General features: G+C 43.1%; 1 protein-coding gene across 1 annotated transcript in view; it reads left to right on the plus strand.

The window, feature by feature from the left end:
* Positions 1 to 27,098, plus strand: part of NAAA (N-acylethanolamine acid amidase) — a 69,957-nt gene that overhangs the window by 32,261 nt on the left and 10,598 nt on the right. The window contains exons 3-7 of the mRNA XM_044303584.1: positions 8,554 to 8,680; positions 15,777 to 15,867; positions 17,880 to 17,962; positions 26,291 to 26,463; positions 26,801 to 26,863. Of these exons, the coding sequence (XP_044159519.1) occupies positions 8,554 to 8,680; positions 15,777 to 15,867; positions 17,880 to 17,962; positions 26,291 to 26,463; positions 26,801 to 26,863 (537 nt within the window). The remainder of the gene's footprint in view (positions 1 to 8,553; positions 8,681 to 15,776; positions 15,868 to 17,879; positions 17,963 to 26,290; positions 26,464 to 26,800; positions 26,864 to 27,098) is intronic.

Genomic DNA, 27,098 nt, shown 5'->3' on the forward strand with positions numbered 1-27,098 from the left:
ACTGGAGTGAGTGGTTTAAAAATGCTAAGGTCCCTTTCACACGAGCGAGTTTTCCGCGCGGGTGCAATGCGTGACGTGAACGCATAGCACCCGCACTGAATCCTGACCCATTCATTTCAATAGGTCTGTGTACATGAGCGTTGTTTTTCACGCATCAGTTCTGCGTTGCGTGAAAATCGCAGCATGTTCTATATTCAGCATTTTTCACGCAGCCCTGGACCCATAGAAGTGAATGGGGCTGCGTGAAAAACGCATTGCATCCGCAAGCAAGTGGGAGTGTGATGCGTTTTTCTCTGATGGTTGCTAAGAGGTGTTGTTTGTAAACATTCAGTTTTTTTATCACGCACGTGAAAAACGCATCAAAATGCATTGCACCCGCGCGGAAAAAACTGAACAACTAAACGCAATCGCAGACAAAACTGACTGAACTTGCTTGCAAAATGGTGCGAGTTTCACTGAACGCATCCGGACCTAATCCGCAACACCCGTGTGAAACCAGCCTGAAAGTCGCAAAAGCCCTATTTTGTGACTTTTTGAAGCCAGAATTCTGGAGTGTAAGCATGATAAATCCCTGACTACTTTCTTGCATCTGAAATTTTACATATTTAAAATGCTATCATACGGGTGCTGTTACCTGTGAGTCTAAGGCCTCATGCACACGACTGTATTTTGTTTCCGTGTCCGATCCGTTTTTTTTGCGGATAGGATGCGGACCCATTCATTTCAATGGGTCCGCAAAAAACGCTGACAGCACACCGTGTGCTGTCCGCATCAGTATGTCCATTCCGTTGCTCCATTCCGTTGCATGTCCTATTTTTTCCTAGTTTGCGGACAAGGATAGGCATTATTACGATGGATCCCCCAAAAAAACGGATGCCATACGGAACGTCATCCGTTTTTTTTGCGGATCCGCAATTTGCTGCTAATTGCTGGTCTGCACCTATACTTTCTACTTAAAACCAAGGTAAGAATAGGTGCAGCCTGGCTGGCACTCAGCGGTAATCCACACCTGGCTGCCGAAAGAGTACTAGCCCCCATCCTGCTAAATATTCATCATTCGGCTCTTCAGTGTATAACTCAAATAGTTATGGAGTTGACTACAATTGGCTGGCTTTATAGGCTGTGTTTTTATTGTGGAATGATCAGAAGTGTCATATAAGTGTCTTACAATTGAATAGGTATAAGCTAATACATTGTAGAGTTCGATATCTCAATGAAGTACAGGGACCATGATCCTACATGGACGCACTTGAGCTCATCCTGTATCTACTGTTATAAATCCTTTTCTCTGAGCAACTTTATTGGAACATATTGTTCACAGGAGTACTAAAGTGGATGACCCAGTGACAGTGGAAAGAGTGAAAAAAAAATCCGTGTCCTCCTTAATGACCTCCTAGATCCCCAGCGTTGTTTTTTATTTTTATTTTTTGCCCCCCCCCCCCCAAAAGAAAATATAAGTAAATAAAATGTAAAAAATAAATAAAAAATGCAGTCGCTAACAGAAACCATCACCATAGTTGCCCCATACATGTTATATATGAAAATAGGGAACTTATTGCAATAATTAATTTTTGTGTCAGTTTTAATATTTAAGAAATAAAAAGCTATAATTAAACAAAATTACTTTTTAATAATAACTAGCGTTTTTCCTCCAAATTAAACCTAAAAAAAAGGGGTGAAAAACATTCTAATAAAAAGTCCGTCAAGCAAAAAAAATAAAAATAAAAATTTTACAAATTATTTTGGTAGTGAATCAAATAAAAAAGCTAGGTTCACCACCATGTGCACAAAATCACAAAAAGTTGCCTCAACATTCAGGCCTTTTTTGGACCTGTTAACCCCTTAAGGACACATGACGTACCGTTACGGCATGTTTCCCGAGTCCTTAAGGACACATGACGTACCGGTACGTCATGGCTTTAAATAGCGATGCCGGCGCCGCGGGGGTTAATCGGAACGGGATGCCGGCTGAAATCATTCAGCCGGCATCCTGTAACAATGCAGGGGGGGGTCATTTGACCCCCCCGCATCGACGATCGCAGAAAACCGCAGGTCAATTCAGACCTGCGGTTTGCTGCGCTTTTTGCAGTTTCTGATCCCCGCGGTCCCTGACCGCGGGGATCAGAAAGTTTAGAGTGCCTAAAATCAATATAGTACACCCCCCCCCCCCTGCACCCCTGCATGATTTGATGGCGGCGGGTGGTGCAGGGGGGGTGTCGCAGGCGGTGGGGGCGTTGCGGGAGGCGGGCGGTGCGGCAGGCGGGATCGCGATCCCCCGCCCGCCTCCTATTGCGTAATCGTTGGTGTACAGTGGGTATACCAGGGTGCCAGCACATTGCTGGCACCCTGGTATAAACGGCTGACATCGTTGATGCGATGTCAGCCGTTTAACCCTTTCCATACAGCGGTCCGTACGGACCGCTGTATGGAAAAGGTTAACAGTAAGAGGGAGCTCCCTCCCTCTCCGATCGGGGGGCTGCTGTGCCTTTGCAGCCCCCCGATGGAGAGGGAGAGAGCCCAGAGCCCCCGAAGCCCCGTCCTCACCCTTCCCTGTCTGCGAAGTTCTGACCATAACTGAGCAGACGGGGAAGGTTCCCATGGCAACAGGACGCCTGCTCAGGCGTCCTGCTGTCCATGGTGCTGAACAGATCTGTGCTGAAAGCATAGATCTGTTCAGTGTAAGTAAAATACAGTACAGAAACCTATATAGTTTCTGTACTGTATTTTACAGACATCAGACCCACTGGATCTTCAAGAACCAAGTGGGTCTGGGTCAAAAAATAAAAAGAATAAGTGAAAAAAGTTAAGATAAAAAAAAAAAACATTTATCACTGAATAAAAATTAAAATTAAAAAAATAAAATAAACTACACATATTAGGTATCGCCGCGTCCGTAACGACCTGATCTATAAAACGGCCATGTTACTTTCCCCGCACAGTGAACGCCATAAAAATAAAAAAATAAAAATATGAGAAAATTGAAATTTTGCCCACCTTACTTCCCAAAAAAGGTAATAAAAGTGATCAAAAAAGTCGCATGTACGCCAAAATAGTACCAATCAAACCGTCATCTCATCCCGCAAAAAATGAGACCCTACTCAAGATAATCGCCCAAAAACTGAAAAAACTATGGCTCTTAGACTATGGAAACACTAAAACATAATTTTTTTTGTTTCAAAAATAAAATCATTGTGTAAAACCTACATAAATAAAAATAAAGTATACATATTAGGTATTGCCGCGTCCGTATCGACCGACTCTATATAAATATCACATGACCTAACCCCTCAGGTGACCACCGTAAAAAAAAAAAAAAAAACGGTGTAAAAAAAGCTATTTTTTGCCATCTTACGTCACAAAAAGTGTAATAGCAAGCGATCAAAAAGTCATATGCACCCCAAAATAGTGCCAATCAAACTGTCATCTCATCCCGCAAAAAATTAGACCCTACTCAAGATAATCGCCCAAAAACTGAAAAAACTATGGCTCTCAGACTATGGAGACACTAAACAATTTTTTGGTTTTAAAAATGAAGTTATTGTATAAAACTTACATAAATAAATAAAAATTGTATACATATTGGGTATCGCTGCGTCCGTGACAACCTGCTCTATAAAATTACCACATGATCTAACCTGTCAGATGAATGTTGTAAATAACAAAAAAAAAAACGTGCCAAAAAAGCTATTTCTTGTTACCTTGCCGCACAAAAAGTGTAATATAGAGCAACCAAAAATCATATCTACCCTGAACTAGTACCAACAATACTGCCACCCTATTCCGTACTTTCTAAAATGGGGTCACTTTTTTGGAGTTTCTACTCTAGGGGTGCATCAGGGGGGCTTCAAATGGGACATGGTGTCAATAAAACCAGTCCAGCAAAATCTGCCTTCCAAAAACCGTATGGCATTCCTTTCCTTCTGCGCCCTGCCGTGTGCCCGTACAGTGGTTTACAACCACATATGGGGTGTTTCTGTAAACTACAGAATCAGGGCCATAAATAATGAGTTTTGTTTGGCTGTTAACCCTTGCTTTGTAACTGGAAAAAAAATATTAAAATGGAAAATCTGCCAAAAAAGTGAAATTTTGAAATTGTATCTCTATTTTCCATTAAATCTTGTGCAACACCTAAAGGGTTAACAAAGTTTGTAAAATCAGTTTTGAATACCTTGAGAGGTGTAGTTTCTTAGATGGGGTCACTTTTATGGAGTTTCTACTCTAGGGGTGCATCAGGGGGGCTTCAAATGGGACATGGTGTCAAAAAAACTGTCCAGCAAAATCTGGCTTCCAAAAACCATACGGCGCACCTTTCACTCTACGCCCCGCTGTGTGGCCGTACAGTAGTTTACGGCCACATATGGGGTGTTTCTGTAAACGGCAGAGTCAGGGCAATAAAGATACAGTCTTGTTTGGCTGTTAACCCTTGCTTTGTTAGTGGAAAAAATGGGTTAAAATGGAAAATTAGGCAAAAAAATGAAATTCTCAAATTTCATCCCCATTTGCCAATAACTCTTGTGCAACACCTAAAGGGTTAACGAAGTTTGTAAAATCAGTTTTGAATACCTTGAGGGGTGTAGTTTCTTAGATGGGGTCACTTTTATGGAGTTTCTACTCTAGGGGTGCATCAGGGGGCTTCAAATGGGACATGGTGTCAAAAAAACTGTCCAGCAAAATCTGGCTTCCAAAAACCATACGGCGCACCTTTCACTCTACGCCCCGCTGTGTGGCCGTACAGTAGTTTACGGCCACATATTGGGTGTTTCTGTAAATGGCAGAGTCAGGGCAATAAAGATACAGTCTTGTTTGGCTGTTAACCCTTGCTTTGTTAGTGGAAAAAATGGGTTAAAATTGAAAATTAGGCAAAAAAATGAAATTCTCAAATTTCATCCCCATTTGCCAATAACTCTTGTGCAACACCTAAAGGGTTAACGAAGTTTGTAAAATCAGTTTTGAATACCTTGAGGGGTGTAGTTTCTTAGATGGGTTCACTTTTATGGAGTTTCTACTCTAGGGGTGCATCAGGGGGCTTCAAATGGGACATGGTGTCAAAAAAACTGTCCAGCAAAATCTGGCTTCCAAAAACCATACGGCGCACCTTTCACTCTACGCCCCGCTGTGTGGCCGTACAGTAGTTTACGGCCACATATGGGGTGTTTCTGTAAACGGCAGAGTCAGGGCAATAAAGATACAGTCTTGTTTGGCTGTTAACCCTTGCTTTGTTAGTGGAAAAAATGGGTTAAAATGGAAAATTAGGCAAAAAAATGAAATTCTCAAATTTCATCCCCATTTGCCAATAACTCTTGTGCAACACCTAAAGGGTTAACGGAGTTTGTAAAATCAGTTTTGAATACCTTGAGGGGTGTAGTTTATAGAATGGGGTCATTTTTGGGCGGTTTCTATTATGTAAGCCTCGCAAAGTGACTTCAGAGCTGTAGTGGTCCCTAAAAATTGGGTTTTTGTAAATTTCTGAAAAATTTCAAGATTTGCTTCTAAACTTCTAAGCCTTGTAACATCCCCAAAAAATAAAATATCATTCCCAAAATAATTCAAACATGAAGTAGACATATGGGGAATGTTAAGTCATCACAATTTTTGGGGGTATTACTATGTATTACAGAAGTAGAGAAACTGAAACTTTGAAATTTGCAAATTTTTCCAAATTTTTGGTAAATTAGGTATTTTATTATGCAAAAAAAATTATTTTTTTGACTTTATTTTACCAGTGTCATGAAGTACAATATGTGGCGAAAAAACAATCTCAGAATGGCCTGTATAAGTAAAAGCGTTTTAAAGTTATCAGCACTTAAAGTGACACTGGTCAGATTTGCAAAAAATGGCCTGGTCCTTAAGGTGAAAATGAGCCTGGTCCTTAAGGGGTTAATGAAAGGGTTAAAGGAGTTGTCAGGAGACACAAAAAAATACATGAGCATTGCCCTTATAGTATAAAAGTTAATAATTTACTGAGTAGTTTCCATGACCAAAGATGTCCTAATCACCCCAATGGAGGAAAGTCGCATGATTCCAGAAGTTTAGTTGTTTTGTAAAGGAAGCTGTGATGCATCATCATCACAAGCAGCTTCCTTTCCCTCCAGAACGTGTTGGCGTATGACTGGTCCCCACATCCCCCTCTTTCCCCTCCAGTTCTGTTTTGCCACCTGCCCACCTTCCTCTGTAGTATGTCATCCAGCCCCGTTCTCCCATATGACAATTGATGTTCTAGGAGAGGACAGGTGTTGACCATCTTATTGTGAAGGTATATTCTCACATGTCAAATTTGATGTGTATGTACAAGAGGGTCCGTGGCAGAAGTCTGCAACTGGTCAGTGGGAGTGTCAGGGCACAAGGATTAGCCCCATTCAATGAGGCTAATCCATGGATGGCTAATTTAGAATGAACATGCTCATTCTTCTTGCAGATTAATTTTTTTCAAAATTTACAAAAATCTGCACAGATTTTTTTTTTCCCCAGAGCATGTAAATGAGGTATATAGTGCCCCATTCTCTTGGATTGGATGTTGAATACTAGTGGATTTCAGTATGGAATCCATGCTGAAATTCCTATCAGATTCAACACATGTGAACAATGCCATGCCTGGAAGAGTTGACTTGCAAAGTGGAAAGGGCAGAAAATATCTGGGGCTCAGCATGAAAAGCATTTTTTGCAATGCAATTGCGCCCACGATTGTGCCCGAAGTTAAGAAAGTTGCATAACTTGAGCTTATTGAGAAGAGATGGCACACTGCAATACACTAAAAATAAACAGGAAAGAGGAAGCAAGTAAAAGATCTCATTTCTCGAAAGAATGTGAAACCATAGAACTCTGCTACACTCGTTTCAACATCTCAGAAATAAAGCAAGGCTCTGTTTATACTACATTTGGCTAGTAAAAGTATGATTTTAAAAAAAGTAAGACATTTGCATCCCCAGTCATGGATTATTTAGTGTTTCATAATATGGATCAGTTGGTATACATTCATCTTTTAAGGGTGGAAAGAGGAACTGAAGGTTTGTAATTTTTTTGAGAAATACACTGCACAAACACGTGTCATACTTACAGATTTCTCGGTTTGCATTTCCAAGAAAAGTGCTGTTTTATAGTATGCAAATGAGCCCCAGAGGCTCCAGTCATTGATGAATAGCTCACAGCCATTCATGACGAAGCCTCAATCACTTTTACTGACAGGCAGTGCAGATATCATCACACCTGGCCCTGATGTCTCCCCAAGTCTCGAGCACCCGTGCCGTACACTTCAGGCGCAGTACACTACACAGGCTCGCTGGCAGATGGCCTCTGTAGTGCGCCTTGTGCCATCTACGTCATTGTCCACCTAGAAGATTAAGAAGGAGGCATCACTGAGAAGGACACTAATCTACTGGCGCTGGATCCTTCTTTTTGGTAAGTATTCCCTTGCAGCACTACATTCACACTGCCACCAATGATCTGGCCACCAATATATCACGTATATGTACATCAGGGTTGGAGGCACACTGGTCTGTATTTTGCATTCCTTATGGGCTATGCTTTGTCTTTGTAATATTTGATTTCATTTGTGGTTTATATGCATGGCTGCCTTTTATTTCCTATTGCCTTATACTAGCTTTCTGGTTTCTTTCTATGCACTTTACTGGCTTATATGTACCTTATGTGATTAGATGATAGGTTTGGGGGCTTTATTATGATGTATTAAGCCCATGTGATATATGAAGCCACTTACTACATGACCATGTAACTTCCCTTTTTTCTGTATATGTATGCCGCTGTTGTGATTTATTTTAAAATTATTAACGTTATTGATGTGTACTAATAAAGGTCTTTGATTATTTATATTGATTATTCAGTGTGGTGGTTTTTAGTCCTATTGGTATGAACCAATATATCAACCAAAACTTAGTGTGTGCCAAACTTCCCACTCAGTTACCTAGTAAAAGATTAGTATAAGTGAATTTGCATTTTTTTTTCTTTATTTAGAAAAAGTCTCAATTAAAAAAATTGCAATAAAAAAGACACACCTGGCCTCACCCACTTTATCTGACTTCTATGTTCATAAATGTGGCACTGATTCTAAACACCATATTTGTCAATGTATTCACACCACACAACTGTCGCAAATACATTAATAAATCTTCTGCTTCCCATTTGTTACAAAGCTGGCTGTGTGCAGTCACCACTAGAGGGGGCATTGGAATTTATGCAGTTAAAATTGAGTTAGGAGTTGTAACAATCTGCACTGAGCTTCTTCTATGTTATTTGGTCCTCAAGTGAACAGGTAGCCAGTCTTCATTAAACAGATCTGAGCAGAGCAGGGAATTGAGAATTAGTGAAGATGAGGAGAAGCAGGAGAGGAGGCTGATAAGGAAGTATCTTTCTCTGATTAGATATATTACAGTTTCTTGTTTTCGCCTGTACTATTAATCTATAAAAAAAATATAAAAATGAAATGACGATTACTCTTTAAATAAAGATCATAAATTTGCCAGTGAAAAAGGTGCTATAAATGTGTGGTCAGTGTGTGGTACTTGAAAATATGAAATCAAGGTATAATTTGTTTTGCAGGTTTTGCACAAGTATTATTGCCCAGGATGATAAGGGAAATATTTACCATGGAAGAAACTTGGATTACTACTTTTCTGATATATTAAAAAAACTGACCGTTGATTTGGATTTTGTACAAAATGGGAAGGTACAGTATACACACACTTTCCAGACAGTGGAGGCATTTCTCTTGTGTACTATATGTATATTTGTCTACCCACCAGAGTACCTTGGGCCCATCATTCGAACAAACTTTTTTGTGTAATAATGTTTGCTATATATAATATATAAAATTGTGGAACGGATGCGGACCCAGAACTACAGACTTGTGAATGAACCCTAAGTTCAGTAAAATGTAAAAAAAACTGCCTAAGGGTTCCCTTACATGTAAGCCCCAGTAAACATACACAGATGAGATGCACCTTTACTTGCACTTGAAACCATATCAAGTGTCATACTTAACCACTTCAGCCCCGCTAGGTGAAACCCCCTTCATGACCAGAGCACTTTTTACACTTCGGCACTACACTCCTTTCACCGTTTATCGCTCGGTCATGCAACTTACCACCCAAATGAATTTTACCTCCTTTTCTTCTCACTAATGGAGCTTTCATTTGGTGGTATTTTATTGCTGCTGACATTTTTACTTTTTTTGTTATTAATCAAAATGTAACGATTTTTTTGCAAAAAAATGACATTTTTCACTTTCAGCTGTGAAATTTTGCAAAAAAAACGACATCCATATATAAATTTTTCGCTAAATTTATAGTTCTACATGTCTTTGATAAAAAAAAAATGTTTGGGCAAAAAAAAAAATGCTTTGGGTAAAAGTTATAGCATTTACAAACTATGGTACAAAAATGTGAATTTCCACTTTTTGAAACGGCTCTGATTTTCTGAGCACCTGTCATGTTTCCTGAGGTTCTACAATGCCCAAACAGTATAACTACCCCACAAATGACCCCATTTCGGAAAGTAGACACCCTAAGGTATTCGCTGATGGGCATAGTGAGTTCATAGAACTTTTTATTTTTTGTCACAAGTTAGCGGAAAATGATGATGATTTTTTTTTTTTTTTTTTTTTTTTTTTTCTTACAAAGTCTCATATTCCACTAACTTGCGACAAAAAATAAAAAATTCTAGGAACTCACCATGCCCCTCACAGAATACCTTGGGGTGTCTTCTTTCCAAAATGGGGTCACTTGTGGGGTAGTTATACTGCCCTGGCAATTTAGGGGCCCAAATGTGTGAGAAGAACTTTGCAATCAAAATGTGTAAGAAATGACCGGTGAAATCCGAAAGGTGCACTTTGGAATATGCGCCCCTTTGCCCACCTTGGCAGCAAAAAAGTGTCACACATGTGGTATCGCCGTACTCAGGAGAAGTTGGGGAATGTGTTTTGGGGTGTCATTTTACATATACCCATGCTGGGTGAGAGAAATATCTTGGCAAAAGACAACTTTTCCCATTTTTTTATACAAAGTTGGCATTTGACCAAGATATTTTTCTCACCCAGCATGGGTATATGTAAAATGACACCCCAAAACACATTCCCCAACTTCTCCTGAGTACGGCGATACCAGATGTGTCACACTTTTTTGCTGCCAAGGTGGGCAAAGGGGCACATATTCCAAAGTGCACCTTTCGGATTTTGCAGGGCATTTTTTACACATTTTGATTGCAAGGTACTTCTCACACATTTGGGCCCCTAAATTGCCAGGGCAGTATAACTACGCCACAAGTGACCCCATTTTGGAAAGAAGACACCCTAAGGTATTCCGTGAGGGGCATGGCGAGTTCCTAGAATTTTTTATTTTTTGTCACAAGTTAGCGGAAAATGATGATTTTTTTTTTTTTCTCTTTTTTCCTTACAAAGTCTCATATTCCACTAACTTGCGACAAAAAATAAAAAATTCTAGGAACTCGCCATGCCCCTCACGGAATACCTTGGGGTGTCTTCTTTCCAAAATGGGGTCACTTGTGGGGTAGTTATACTGCCCTGGCAATTTAGGGGCCCATATGTGTGAGAAGTACTTTGCAATCAAAATCTGTAAAAAATGACCGGTGAAATACGAAAGGTGCACTTTGGAATATGCGCCCCTTTGCCCACCTTGGCATCAAAAAAGTGTCACACATCTGGTATCGCCGTACTCAGGAGAAGTTGGGGAATGTGTTTTGGGGTGTCATTTTACATATACCCATGCTGGGTGAGAGAAATATCTTGGCAAAAGACAACTTTTCCCATTTTTTTATACAAAGTTGGCATTTGACCAAGATATTTTTCTCACCCAGCATGGGTATATGTAAAATGACACCCCAAAACACATTCCCCAACTTCTTCTGAGTACGGCGATACCAGATGTGTCACACTTTTTTGCAGCCTAGATGCGCAAAGGGGCCCAAATTCCTTTTAGGAGGGCATTTTTAGACATTTGGATCCCAGACTTCTTCTCACGCTTTAGGGCCCCTAAAAAGCCAGGGCAGTATAAATACCCCACATGTGACCCCACTTTGGAAAGAAGACACCCCAAGGTATCCAATGAGGGGCCTGGCAAGTTCATAGAATTTTTTTTTTTTTCGCATAAGTTAGCGGAAATTGATTTTTTTTTTGTTTTTTCTCACAAAGTCTCACTTTCCGCTAACTTAGGACAAAAATTTCAATCTTTCATGGACTCAATATGCCCCTCAGCAAATACCTTGGGGTGTCTTCTTTCCAAAATGGGGTCAGTTGTGGGGTGTTTGTACTGCCCTGGCATTTGAGGGTCTCCGCAATCATTACATGTATGGCCAGCATTAGGAGTTTCTGCTATTCTCCTTATATTGAACATACAGGTAATGAGATTTTTTTTTCCGTTCAGCCTCTGGGCTGAAAGAAAAAAATGAACGGCACAGATTTCTTCATTCGCATCGATCAATGTGGATGAAAAAATCTCTGCCAAAAAAAAAAATGGAGGGGAAAGGCGTCTGCCAGGACATAGGAGCTCCGCCCTACATCCATACCCACTTAGCTCGTATGCCCTGGCAAACCAGATTTCTCCATTCGCATCAATCGATGTGGATGAATAAATCATTGCCGGGATTTTTTTTTTATATATATATATATATATATACAAAGTGCTTGCCAAAGCATAGGAACGCCGCCTCCTCCTCAGCTCGTATGCCTCGGCAAACGTATCTGTCACTGCAGAGGAGAAAATCCCGTCTTGCAGCGCCGCATACACCGACTTGCGTGTAATCTGACAGCAGCGCAATGCTTCTGTCAGAATGCACATCGGTGCTGCAGCTGGTCGATCGGTTGGTCCACCTGGAAGGTAAAAAGACAAAAAAAAAAAGAAAAAACCAGGCCACAACGCAATAATTTTATTAACTTTGGAACAGAACATGTAACTTTAACTTTTGGAACTAAACATTAACCTGTTGCTTACCTGTTTTTTTTTTTTTTTGTTTTTTTACCTTTATAGAACAAACCTCTCCTTCCCCATGGGTCAATGTGCAAAGCGCAAATCGCCCAAAGATGTGGCGAAGTGCGTTATGCACTTTGTCCCATGTGAAAGGAGACGTTTGCAGCAGCTGTGAGTGAATGGGCCCTAATAGCCCTGTGTGCCTATCCTGGTGAGATGTGATCCCTATGCTAGGTGTACCTGTGTGTGGTACTTTCGGAAACACTCCCCTAAGCATAGGGCAGGGTGGTCGGGACAGTCAGGACAGAAATAGCGGGTGTCACGCCTTATTCCACTCCTGCTACAGACACGACATTTTTTTCGGGGTGGCGGTCGGTTTGAGGTACCAGCAACGACACTGGGGAAGTGTCGCTCGTGTAGACGGCTAACTACACTGGTGGATGGGGCCACGGAACCTCCTGGATACAGGAGGTTCGCGATGATCTCTTCCTGAAATTTGAGGAAGGATCCAGTTCTCCCAGCCTTACTGTAGAGAACAAAACTATTGTACAGAGCCAATTGAATTAAATATACAGACACCTTCTTATACCAGCGTCTGGTGCGTCGGGAAACTAAATACGGAGCCAACATCTGGTCATTGAAGTCGACCCCTCCCATGTGGAGGTTATAGTCGTGGACTGAGAGGGGCTTTTCAATGACACGGGTTGCTCGCTCAATTTGTATTGTCGTGTCTGCGTGAATGGAGGAGAGCATGTAAACGTCACGCTTGTCTCTCCATTTCACCGCGAGCAGTTCTTCGTTACACAGTGCGGCCCTCTGCCCCCTTGCAAGACGGGTGGTAACGAGCCGTTGGGGGAAGCCCACGCGACTAGTTTGCGCGGTACCACAGGCGCCAATCCGTTCTAAAAACAAATGCCTAAAGAGGGCCACACTTGTGTAGAAATTGTCCACATAAAGATGGTACCCCTTGCCGAATAAGGGTGACACCAAGTCCCAAACTGTCTTCCCACTGCTCCCCAGGTAGTCAGGGCAACCGACCGGCTCCAGGGTCTGATCTTTTCCCTCATAGACCCGAAATTTGTGGGTATAGCCTGTGGCCCTTTCACAGAGCTTATACAATTTGACCCCATACCGGGCGCGCTTGCTTGGGATGTATTGTTTGAAGCCAAGGCGCCCGGTAAAATGTATTAGGGACTCGTCTATGCAGATGTTTTGCTCTGGGGTATAAATATCTGCAAATTTCTGGTTGAAATGGTCTATGAGGGGCCGAATTTTGTGGAGCCGGTCAAAAGCAGGGTGGCCCCTGGGACGGGAGGCGGTGTTGTCGCTAAAGTGCAGGAAACGCAGGATGACCTCAAATCGTGTCCTGGACATAGCAGCAGAGAACATGGGCATGTGATGAATCGGGTTCGTGGACCAATATGACCTCAATTCATGCTTTTTTGTCAGGCCCATGTTGAGGAGGAGGCCCAGAAAAGTTTTAAATTCGGAAACTTGGACTGGTTTCCACCGGAAAGGCTGGGCATAAAAGCTTTCCGGGTTAGCGGTGATAAATTGTGTGGCATACCTGTTTGTCTCTGCCACGACTAAGTCTAAAAGCTCCGCAGTCAAGAACAGCTCAAAAAATCCCAGGGCCGAATCGATCTGAGCTGTCTCAACCCGAACTCCAGACTGGGCGGTGAAAGGGAAAACTACGGGTGCGGCTGAAGTTGGGGACTGCCAATCAGGGTTTGCCAGCACCTCTGGGATTCTAGGGGCTCTACGGGCACGTCTTTGCGGTGGCTGCGACGGGGTCACTACTGCACGTGCCACCGTACCAGCTTCAACTGCCCTTCTGGTGCTCGCTACTTCACCAGGTTGTACGGCAGTGCTGGTACTAGGTCCAGGAAGGGCTGGGCTGCTGGTGTATGCCTCACCACGTAATCCGACAGCACCAGCCCCACTCTGCTGCTCTTGAAGCGGATCCTGCGCAACCTGCGGTCTAGCGACACGGGGCCGGGTACGCCTGGTGCTATCAGGGACCTCAGCCTCCTCGTCCGAACTTTGGGTCAGAGAGCCACTGCTTTCTACAGGTTCGTATTCTGACCCGCTGGATTCATCAGATGAGGGTTCCCACTCCTCATCCGACTGGGTCAGAAGCCTGTAGGCCTCTTCAGAAGAATACCCCCTGTTAGACATGTGGGCAACTAAATTTCGGGGTATTCCCTGAGACTACCCAAGAAAAAAAAAGCAAGCCTGTCTTACAAATGGGAGGCTAGCGAAGTACCGGATGCCGCTGCGGTTGATAAAAAATATCAAAACTGATTTTTTTATCGCCGCAGTGCGTGTAAAGTGAATGTGCAGTGATAAAAAAAAAAATTTTTGTCACTGCGGTGGGGCGGGCGTGGGCAAACGCACGTGTGGGCGACCGATCAGGCCTGATCGGGCAAACACTGCGTTTTGGGTGGAGGGCGAACTAAAGTGACACTAGTACTATTATAGATCTGACCGTGATCAGTTTTGATCACTTTCAGATACTATAAAAGTACAAATGCTGATTAGCGATACGCTAATCAGCGAATAACGGACTGCGGTGCGGTGGGCTGGGCGCTAACTGATCGCTAACTACCTAACCAAGGGACCTAAACTATACCTAAAACCTAACGTCCAATAACAGTGAAAAAAAAAAGTGACAGTTTGCACTGATCACTTTTTTCCTTTCACTAGTGATTGACAGGGGGGATAAAAGGGGTGATCAAAGGGTTAATTGGGGTGATCTGGGGGCTAAATGTGGTGTGGTGGGTACTCACAGTAGATGTGCTCCTCTGCTCCTCTGCTGGAACCAACCGACCAAAAGAAGGAGCAGAGGAGCACAGCAGCCATATAACCCCATCATATTTACTAATATGTGGGGTTATATGGCTGCTGATTGGTTTTTTTAAAAATCAGCAGCCTGCCAGCCAATGATCGTGGCCGGCAGGCTGCTGACGAAATAGTCTTCTGCGAAATGCCGGCCCGCGATGCGCATGCGCGGGCCGGCTGTGACGTAATCTCGCGTCTCGCGAGAGGACGCGCCGATGCGTCCAGGAGGAACTAAACAACCACCTCCCGGACGCATCGGTGCGTACAGCGGTCGGGAGGTGATTAAAGGCTATGCACACCTTTGGGGACAATTTTTTATTATTATTGCATTGTACTCATTTTGAGCTAAAAATCATTTTTTAATTGGTATTTATTCCAAATATGGAACCTTTTTTTCTGTACAGGACAGAGATTCTCCAATAGAGAGATCAGAATTGTCTGTATCTTCCATCAGCCTGCTAATCTGACAGCTCCTTATCTCTGCTCTCTGACCTAATAAATGCTCATTAGAGCTCAGTTCTTATCTTACTGATAAGAATGTGGCTTAAATAAGTGTTTATGACCTCTTAGTAAATTAGAGATAAGTTTTGTTAGATGACCAGTGAAAGCAAAAAGTACATTCACACAGCTAGACGAATAGTTAACCCTTTGTGATAGAACGGCTCAATATTTGAAATTGAAATTATTTTTAGCCCAGAATGAGTAAAATGCAATCACTAAAAAAGCATAACCCTGAAAAGGTGATTAATGCCAGCGGAAAGTGACTTCACTGTCTTTTTTACATGGGACTGACAATGGCTGAGTTTTATGGGCACTCTTGCTGATGACCCTCATCAGAATGTCATACCCTGGGCCCGCCAGAAAATACTACATATCACCACACAAACTGAACACGACATTATTAAATTGTATATTTGACAGAAGATTATCCTCATTTTCATGTTCTTCATGCCATGTTCTCCAGCTTGTTAAAGATAAGATATTGTGTGTCTTCTTTCGTAGGCTGTATACACAGGAACAACCTTTTTGGGTTACGTTGGTCTGTGGACTGGTCAAAGGCCCTATCAGTTTACTGTATCTGCCGATGCAAGAGGTATACTATATAGCTACATTTATAAGTTGTACGTATGTTTTATGCTTGGCTCACACATTAGCCAGTTAAGGAGCAAAGTCATTTTGGTCTTCAGGACCAGGCACAGTTTAGATGTGTTTTTGCATGTGTCAGTTTAGGCCGCGTGCACGTGACTTTTCTGTGTCGCATCCTCATTTTTTGTGGACCCATTGACTTCAGTGGGTCCTCAGTCCGCATTTTGTGGACAAGTATAGGATATATTCTATGCTTTTGCGGATCGGACATACGGATGCGGAAAACACATGGATCATCAGTGTGCTTTCCACATCCATATGTCTGTTCCGCAAAAAAGATAAAAGAATAAAACAGAAGGATAAAATAATACGCAGACCATGGATCCACAAATGCTGATGACATGTGTATTTTGTGGATTTGCGGAACACAAAACGGATACGGTTGTGTGCATGGGACCTAATGGCTACAATCCTTTTTATTTGCTAGTCTAGCAACATGATTTTTGCAGAGCAGCCACTGTTACAGGTAAAACTACCCAGTACAAGTGACAGTTGTGTGCTGGGCGTAATTAGACCTAGAAGTAGCCTACTAGTACCAGAGTTTCGGCGACAGTGTAACCAGTCACAAGATCACCTAGACAATAGAGGCAGCGTCACTGTCTGTATTCTATACACAGCTCTCATTGAGTGCTGTGTATACAGAATAGAGGAGAAGCTGTGAACAATGTTTCTCATTCTCATTAGATGTTTACTGTGTGTGTGTGTGTGTGTGTGTAGGAAACTAAATTTCCACTCATTTTAGGCTACATGCACACAGACCGTGGGGCAGCAGCATGCGGATCACAGACCCATTCACTTGAATGGGGTCCACGATCCGCATCCGACGGTCTGCACCGCAAAAAAGTAGTGCATGCGCTACTTTTTTGCGGTGCGGAGGCACAGCCAGAAACACCATGCAAGCACTCCGTAGTGCTTCCGTGGGATTCCGATCCGAGCTTCCGTTCCGCATCTCTGTGATTGCGGACCCATTCAAGTGAATAGGTCCGTGATGCGGAATGCACACGGCCGGTGCCCGTGTATTGCAGACCCCTGTATGCGGGCCGCAATACGGCCACCGGGGGCACACAGTCGTGTGCATGTGGTCTTAAGGTGATTTTATCTCATTACGTGCTGTCAACATTTTTTTTCGGTGGTAGTGTTATGTGACCGATGTGATGTTCTATATAGATACATTTAACAGAGCTGACTCTCTTGCATCCACTTGCTAGTTCATGGCAGTAGAAATTGCATTGCATTGTGGACTTTATCCTAGGCTGTAACTCTCCAAATTACAAGAGAAGTTACAACCTCTATGTAGATAAGCGCTGTGTAAAATGTAATATAGAGTTTAAATGTGAATATGAAGTACAGTAAAAATCTAAGTAGTTCTCCCCCTGGATGAAGGAAAACTTTCTCTTTAGTGCCAGAAACCCCAAATCAGCTGTCTGCGGATTGGTCACTTTTCCTTAGGCTCCATTCAGACGTCCGTGAATGGTCCGGATCCATTCTGCAATTATGCGGAACGGGTGCGGACCCATTCATTTTCAGGGGGCCGGAAAAGATGCCGACAGCACACAGTGTGCTGTCCGCATCCTCACTTGAGCTCCGCGGTCCCGAACTTCCGGGCGCAAAAAAATAGAACATGTCCTATTCTTGTCCGCAATAGCGGACAAGAATAGGCATTTTCTATTATAGTGCTGGCCGTGTGCACATGGCCGTTGTCAGTGTTTTGCAGATCTGCAAAACACTTATGGACATGTGAATGGACCCTTATGGAGAAGATTCTGGTGTGGCTTACTGTATATCCTTTGTCTTTGCATTCTTTTTTCCCCAGGAACCACTGCATATCCTATAAGACTCCCTATGCAAACTTGGTGGTCTCCGCATGGAGAAAACTTGGTCACACGTATACTGTAAACTGTAATGTTATAATTTTCATTATGAAAATAAATCTAATTGCTAGCAATTATTTAACTTCAGAGCGTGGGCGTAAAAATTGGTGGAAAAATGCAATTGCCGCTTTTTTCGAAAGAAGTTCTCCTGTCAGCTGGTTAATAAGAGATGTGAGTACACAAACATGTTTTTCTTAATGCACAGAAACATTGAATTACAGCCACTGCTGTTAAGAAAATTTAACTAATTATAATATAAATCAGGATTTTAAATTTAATTCAGATCTTGACATGTGTGGTTTAGTAACTACAGAGTTCATATTACATGGAGGACTGCAAGTACAGAGAGGTCAGGAGAGGTCACAAGTCCTTTGTACGGCTTTATCTTTGAAAACGTTCTTTTTTTTAAATCTATATTTATGCATTTTCAAAAATAGACAAATTAACAAATTCAATGCACCATAATCACCGGCACTACTGTGCAAAATTTTAATGTAAGAATTGCTGTCATACATGGAGTGGTGCAAAAAACAACCAGAAATCCCAGCATATCAAGACAAAACCACAGACAGGGTAAGGCAAAGACATGAGCACAAGAGCAGGAAGGGAGACAAAAAACTAAATAGATATTACATTTTTTTCCTTCTACTGCCTCTTTCACACGACAGTATGTCCATTTCAGTGTTTTGCGGTCCGTTTTTCACGGATCCGTTGTTCCGTGTTTTGCTTCCGTTGTGGTTCCGTTTCCGTTCCGTTGTTCCGTTCCGTTTTTCCGTATGGCAAATACAGTATACAGTAATTTCATATAAAAATTGGGCTGGGCATAACATTTTCAATAGATGGTTCCGCAAAAAACGGAACGGATACGGAAGACATACGGATGCATTTCCGTATGCATTCAGTTTTTTTGCGGACCCATAGACTTTAATGGAGCCACGGAACGTGATTTGCGGCCAAATATAGGACATGTTCTATCTTTCAACGGAACGGAAATACGGAAACGGAATGCATACGGAACACATTCCGTTTTTTTTGCGGAACCATTGAAATGAATGGTTCCGTATACGGACCGTATACAGAACGCAAAAAACGGCCCGCAAAACGGAAAAAAAAAAACGGTCGTGTGAAAGAGGCCTAAGACAAAGGGAGTACTCATGGAGAACCAAAGAGAAAGTAAGTTACACTGATGCTAGGAAATACCGGTATTTTACGGACTCTTGAAAACTGATCCAATGAAACCATCTTCTGTGGAAGAGGCATAGAGATCCTCCATTTGCATCACCTCCTGAATTCTGGCAAGCCACTGCTCAGTTGTTGAATCCTCAGTTTGGTGTTATGGGGCAGTGATATAAACTTGCTTTGCATTGACTAAATGTTGAACCATTGAAGTAAAATAGAATAGGGTAGTAGGAGTAAAAGCGAGTGGGTAATCTGTGAACTTAAAAGTAATACCGAAGATAGCAAACACCAAACTATTCTAGAAAATATGAAGTAATGTACCTTCATCAGATCCATATCTCCAACAGAGAGGACAAACTAAAGGTAATAAGGCATGAAATTTGGAGGGAACATTGTACCATTTTGAAAGTAGTTTGTAAACCACTTCCTGAACTGTTTATAATATGTCAAGACATCTAGACCAGTAGCCTTGCTTGTCTGATATTTGTTGTATGGATTGTCCAAATGGCATTTATCAAGTAGATAAAGTTAATACAAGGCACTCACTAATGTATTGTGATTATCCATATTGCTTCCTTTGCTGGCTTGATTCATTTTTCCATCACATTATATTCCAGGGGTTACGACCACCCTGCAATCCATCAGTGGTGGCTGTACTTGCACACTATACAAAAGGCGCCAACCTCTGCTGTGTCAGGGGCAGCGTGTCACTGACATTATTTGTTATTGCTCTCATTGCGACCAAGAGGGAGGGGGGAAGGAGGCGTGAAAGAGCAAAAATTTTGTAGAAGACTAGAGGATCCTTTATACCAATTTTCAGGGCAATTGAAGCCCCTTTGATTCGTGTAGAATAGATTCAGGCGCAAATTAAATTTAAAAAAAAATTTGACGAATTGGAGGACACGAAAAGAAAGAAATTTGCTCATCTCTGTTAAAAATAAAGCCCCAGATGATGAGGTGTATAGTTCTCCAAAAATCTGTCAATTGGTTGAATGTAGTAGGTTAAGGATTTTGTGGTGTGTCGACAGAGGAAGATTAGCAGAATGCCTGGAAGAGTCAAGATGTGAGTGCAGAGTTAAATTTATATCTACCACCATGATAAGGGTGCCAAGGGTGTGGCAAGGTTGTCACTTTGCTGGCTAACTTATCTTAACCCCTTCCCGACCAGTGTCGTAATAGTACGGCGCAGCGGGACGTGAATTGCCGCCCAGCGCCGCACTATTATGGCGGGCTGATCGGGCGGGTGCACTCACATTCTTTTCAAAAATGCTTTATTATGTAAAACTGAAACAAACAACCCAAAAAATATTTGGTATTGTCGCGTCCATAACAACCTGCTCTATAAAAATACCACATGATCTAACCTGTCAGATGAACATTGTAAATAAAAAATAAAAACAGTGCCAAAACAGCAATTTTTTGTTACCTTGCCTCACAAAAAGTGTAATATAGAGCAACCAAAAATCATATGTACCCTAAAATAGTACCAACAAAACTGCCACCTTATCCCGTAGTTTCCAAAATGGGGTAATTTTTTGGGAGTTTCTACTCTAGGGGTGCATCAGGGGGTCTTCAAATGTGACATTGCAGCTTAAAATTATCCCAGTGAAATCTGCTATCTAAAAACCATATGGTGTTCCTTTCCTTCAGCGCAATGTCGTGTGCCCTTACAGCAGTTTACGACCACATATGGGGAGTTTCTGTAAACTACAGAATCAGGGCAATAAATGGGCAATATTGAGTTTTGTTTGGCTGTTAACCCTTGCTTTGTTAGTGCAAAAAAATTGATTTAAATGGAAAATCTGCCAAAAAAGTGAAATTCAGAAATTTAATCTCAATTTTCCATTAATTCTTGTGGAACACCTAAAGGGTTAAAATATACTGGAAAACCCTTTTAAGACCTTGTGTATTCATAGAGACAGAAAGTATTAAGTGTAGCCATGTACAGTACCCCCAGAGGATACTGAAAGAAAGACCTCACCATTTTGCTATGGGGCTCTATGAGGTCTGATCTGAGAGGAGCATAAACTAGTGACAGAGACCTTGATTAAAGTGCAGGGTTACTAACTTTGTTCCATGCAATAGTTTTCTTGAAATCACTCATTCTTAAAAGCAGATGCAGTGTTACCTAAGTTTGCAGTCGTGATAATGATCATGAGTAGCAGGCTCCTCAAACTCCCGTGGATGACTGACAGCTTTTTTCCAATACTACATATAGGAGTAAAGCTACCAGTCAGCGGTGTTGTGGACAGGTGAGCTAGCATCTCATAAATACTAGGGAGGGGAGCGTGGCCTGGCCGGCAATGTAGAAAGAAGTGTGACCTTGAGCTCCCGGGCAGCGCTAGCAGAATCCTTCATCATCCTTTGGCTGTGGTGAATTAAAACAGCCAGGCACCACTGATATCTGCAGAAGAACCTCTCTGGACCCCAGGCCAGTATGACCCGTTCGGCCAGAAAAGAGAAGGAAGCGACGGGACCAACTCCGGCAAAGCAGCATGGCGTGCCCGCATCTTCTAAAGCGGCGGAGGTCGCAGTGCACCTGGAACAATTCGCCCGATTCCCCCAAACAAAAGAGGACCCGGTACATGAGTGCACTCTATCTGGGGCGATGTCAGAACATGCGGCAGCTTCGGCCGATCACTCAGTGGAGCAAAGTGCTTGCTCCCAAGATGGCGGATCCCACGTGGAGGAGCTGGAGGCAAGTGGTGGGGGGGTTTTGGGGCCCTGCTGCTGAATCTGGCTCACTGCAAAATGCTGGTGTACAACCCTCTCCCCTCTCTATCCCCACATGGCCACTGCTGTCCGATCCTACTATCAAGGACATATATGCGGCCGTGCACCAATGTAGTGCAGCTCTGATGACCCTTAACACATCCATTGGGTCCCTCCAAGAAAATGTGTCCTTTTATTAGACAAGCTATAAGGAAAGTTAATGAAAGAATTACTGTAGCGCAGGGGCGAGTAAGCCAACTGGAAGACCAAGTCTCCCCTATGAAGCGTGATCTGGCTAAAGTAATACACAACGTCACTTTCCTGATAAGTAAAATGGAGGACTTGGAAAACAGGTCACGACGAAATAACCTTTGCATCTTGGGGTTCCCTGAAAAAGCTGAAGGGCCCGCCGCCCCATGCTGTCCAATTCTTTGAAGATTGTTTAAGAAGATATTTGGGAAAGACTCTTTGTCTCACTTCTTTGCCATAGAGAGGGCGCACAGAGTGCAGTTTTTTCCCACCACCGCCGGGCGGCCCTCCCAGACCAATGCTAATGAGGATTCTGCACTTTCAGGATAGAGATACCATTCTCCGTAAAGCAAGAGAGCACCAGAATTTATCTATGGCTGGACATGAAGTTTCTATCTTTCCTGACTTTTCAGCGGAGGTGCAGAGACGCCGCGCACGTTTTCTGGATGTTAAAAAGCGACTACGATTGCAGAATATACAGTGCGCCATGCTATATCCCTCAAAGCTCCGAGTAGTGTTTAAAGGGAAAACCCACTTCTTCGAATCTCCGGAGGACGCCAACCGGTGGATTGAACAAATGGAATCTTATCCATCCGAAAGTTATGACAAAAGTGGACATTGCCGTACCTGGGTCTTCACTGAGGAAAACCTAGAGGACTCTGGGGTGGGCGGATAAGTATAATGTTCCATATTTGTTGAGAGTTCATGTTTATACTACCGCCATAATGCTCCAGAGTAGTAATTTGGTGCCATCTTCTGGCAATGACTTTAATACCCATACTTGTGCTGTTCATTTATTTAGTTGATACGGCAAGGGTTAACTGTACCAAAATGCCATTTGTTATACTGTTTTATTGCTGCCCGGGTCTCTACTACTGAGACCTGTTCCGTGAATGCGGATATGTTTTTGCCTTCTATGCTGCGGGTTACAGGAATCTTTCCTATGCCTCATGTCCTGTTTTGGGACCATCACAAGTTCTTTTTGTTGGGGATATTATGTTTATTGTTCACTTAGGCTCAGAGCCTGCAGAGAGATGATGCACGCAATTATTCTTTCATTACATGGTATATGTCTTATTTTGATGCCTAGATCTTCCTTCCTTTTATGTCTCCCATGGGACGATGGCAGATAAAACTCACATTGAAGTATGGAATGTTAGAGGCCTGGGAGATCCTACTAAACGCCCAGCGGTTTTTATGGGCGTTCAAAAGTATTAGCCAGCCATAATATGTCTCACTGAGACTCACTTGTCTAAACAATCCCAAGGGTTGCTCCATAAACCATGGGTCTCACAGGCCTTTCACTCCACCTTTTCTACACACGCTAGGGGAGTTAGTGTCCTAATTCATAGAGCTATCCCCTTTGAATGCCACTCTAGCAAAATTGACACGGAAGGTCGGTATGTATGCCTGCACTGCTCTATATTTGGGGTACAACTTTTCCTAATTGCCATGTACATCCCACCGCTATACTCCTGCGGCTCCATAAGGGAGGTAATGTCTTGGGTATCTCAGGGACCGCAGGTGCCAATCCTAATGTTGGGTGATTTCAACAAATATTTAGATCCTTCTAAGGATAAATTTCCGCTGCCTCCTAACCTAACAAATACTGGTGAGACTTAATTGGCAAAGTTACTCAGAGAACTGGACCTGAATGACTTGTAGAGAATTAGATTCCCCCAGGAATGGCAGTACTCCTGCTTTTTTGCGTCTCATGCAGAATAGATTTACCCATTGGGTCGCTAGAAGCATTGTCCTATACCTTTGTTATAGAATACCTACCGCGTTGCCTCTCTGATCATTCACCTATCCACATAGAATTGAGATTCATAAAGGATAGAGGGCGATGTGGTTCAGTGCTCTGGAAACTCAATCCCTTTTGGATACAACTATTAGACGAGGAAGACCCCCCCCTGACGAACCAAATAAAAGAATTTTTCAATCTCAATAAAGGATCAGCAGCTATAGGGACAATATGGGACGCTATGAAAGCATATGTGAGAGGCCTTTATATCCAGAAAATGAATAGACGCAAAATTAAAACTAGGGAACTTACTAAAGCTATACAACAGGAAGTGACAAGGAGTGAGCAATTGTATATTAGTACACCCTCCCAGCAATCTGAAACAATATGGAAAAATGCACAATCTAAACTTACTGACCACTTACTGCATATAGCAGACAATAAATGTTTTTTCATGAAACAAAAATACTTTGAGGCAGGGGAGAGTACGGGTAGTCTATTGGCCAGAGTCGCCCGGTCACAAGATGGTGCGTCCAGAATAGTAGCTATTAGAACCATGGACGGGACACTCTGGGTGGAAAATTCTGTAATCCTTGATACATTCCACAAATGGAGGACGGATCTGTTTTCTATTGTGCCAGATTGTGTCATAGAAAACTGATCCGTCCCCATTGACTTACATGTGTGTCAGGACGGATCCGATTGGCTCAGTTTAGTCAGACGGACACCAAAACGCTGTAAGCAGCGTTTTGATGTCCGCCTCCAAAGCGGAATGGAGATGGAACGGAGGCAAACAGAGCCAAACTGATGCATTCTGAGCAGGTACTTTTCCATTCAGACTGCATTGGGGCTAAACTGATCCATTTTGGACGACCGCTTGTGAGAGCACTGAACGGATCTCACAAATGGAAAGCCAAAACACCAGTGTGAAAGTAGCCTACGTGGACTCTAGTACTCAGATCCTATTGTCAGCTGCAAGGTCCAACTAAACATTGCAGGTCTCCCCCCACCCCCCGAGAAATCATATAGTGAGAGAGAGGGCTTCCGATCGCGATTGCCCATATACATTACTCACTCACATGATATCCGAATCAAGTAGTCAGTCACTAGCACTGCGCAGAGCACACTGACCGTCTGACGTCACACGCTGCAGCTGCCTGCAGATTCGCGCCAGACCAGTCAATTCTGGTTTGCAGGCGCGGCGGGAAGTGGAAGGAAGAAGCAGGCGAGCAGCTCCGAGTAGGAGTGCCAGGAGGAACACACTCAGTCAGTCTAAGGAGTAGGAGTGGACTCTCAGGAGCGCAGCTGCGCTGAGCCTGAGGTAGTGTCTACTGACTGGTCTGTGCTGCCAGGGATTGCCGAAAGGGGTTAATACATTGAATACATACTGTCAATGGGGGACTGCTTAGAGGAGTTAATAACTATTGTGAAAGGCCCTTCACAGTAGTTATTAACCCCTTTCAGCAGTACCAATTCACAGTATTTATTAACCCCTCAGGGCACTGCTGAAAGGGGTTAATAAATACTGTGTGAAGGGGGGGACTGGCTGGTCCCTCCACAAGTTCTTCTCTCCCCCCCCCCCCACAACAGTGTGTCATCCCCACAGATGCCCCCATAACAGTGTGTCATCCCCACAGATGCCCCCATAACAGTGTGTCATCCCCACAGATGCCCCCATAACAGTGTGTCATCCCCACAGATGCCCCCATAACAGTGTGTCATCCCCACAGATGCCCCCATAACAGTGTGTCATCCCCACAGATGCCCCCATAATAGTGTGTCATCCCCACAGATGCCCCCATAACAGTGTGTCATCCCCACAGATGCCCCCATAACAGTGTGTCATCCCCACAGATGCCCCCATAACAGTGTGTCATCCCCACAGATGCCCCCATAACAGTGTGTCATCCCCACAGATGCCCCCATAATAGTGTGTCATCCCCACAGATGCCCCCATAACAGTGTGTCATCCACACAGATGCCCCCATAATAGTGTGTCATCCTCACAGATGCCCCCATAACAGTGTCATCTCTACAGTATGTCATCCACAGATGCCCCCATAACAGTGTCATCTCTACAGATGCCTCCATAACAGTGTCATCTCTACAGTGTGTCATCCACAGATGCCCCCATAACAGTGTGTCATCCATAAGCACCACATTATTTTCTGTCCGCCGCCACAAAACAATCCGGAAGTGCCTCTCCCGAGACCAGGCTATGGATTCGCCACTGAGTCTGCATTAGTTTAAATAGAGCTCACTGGGTCCTGTACAGCTGAAAGGTACTGGATCTTAGACAGCTGCATCACAACCGTGACACGACCACGCAGTGGTCAAGGAACCATCATGATCATGGAGGTCCCAGCAGTCCCCCATAGACCCCGATATTATGGATTATGTTTATGTGAAAACCCCTTTAGTGGCCTCATGGACAATCTGAACCTGGGCCTGTTATGATCAATCCATTACTGGTGTGGCATTATTCTAAGCAGGGGTTGTCCTAACAGGACAGCCCTTTTATGAGCAAAGTAGACCTTTTTAGCGTTATCACTAGTGGGGGGGTTACTTATTCATTTATGTTTGTTATATATTCATTGCACATAATTTATTGCCAGGCATTGAATGGTGACAAAGATTTTGAGACTGCGGCTATGCGACTCTCCAAGACACCAATCATTGCTGAGACATATTATATTATGGCTGGCACACAGTCACATGAGGGATTGGTGATCACCAGAAACAGAAATGGACCTGCTGACATCTGGCCTTTGGATCCTTTAACTGGAGAGTGAGTGAGTTCATTAGCGTTTGTAAAGAAATATTGTGCAATTCCTAGTTCTCCTATAAATGGTTAGGCTTTACACTCACAACACTTGGGGACTGTGGCAGCAAAGCAGCAGGGGAGTAGTAAAGTATTACTCGTTTTGTTATTTTACACAGTACTGTCCATTCAAATGTTTTCTATGGTCCAAATATTGTGGACCATGATCCATGATGATTTGGCCTAAGGCATCATATTCAAGCATCTCCTAGCCCGGGCTGAGGTGTACTTTTGTGCAGTGACATGAAGTGACAAAATGGAACATCTATGTCCATCTTTTCAGTTCTTTCTCTTTTTTTGGCAGATGGTTTCGTGTAGAGACAAACTATGACCACTGGACCACTCCACCTCCTGATGATGACCGAAGGTATCATTTTTAAATCAGTAGAAAGCAGATAATACTCACCATGGCATCTATTCCATCTTCAGACATGAAATATCTGTAACAGCGGCTGCTGTGCGCCGCTGTTCCCCTGCTTCTCTCCTGGGCATCGTGTTCAGCGGTGATCTGCTGCCAGTGCATCCCCATTCACCGATGCAGTCCTCTGCTCTGTCCTTGTAGGTACTGTTTGTTCTGGGATCCGCTCCACAGTTTCCTTTCA

The sequence above is a fragment of the Bufo gargarizans genome, chromosome 1 (genome assembly GCF_014858855.1).
Source record: "Bufo gargarizans isolate SCDJY-AF-19 chromosome 1, ASM1485885v1, whole genome shotgun sequence".
Lineage (NCBI taxonomy): Eukaryota > Metazoa > Chordata > Amphibia > Anura > Bufonidae > Bufo > Bufo gargarizans.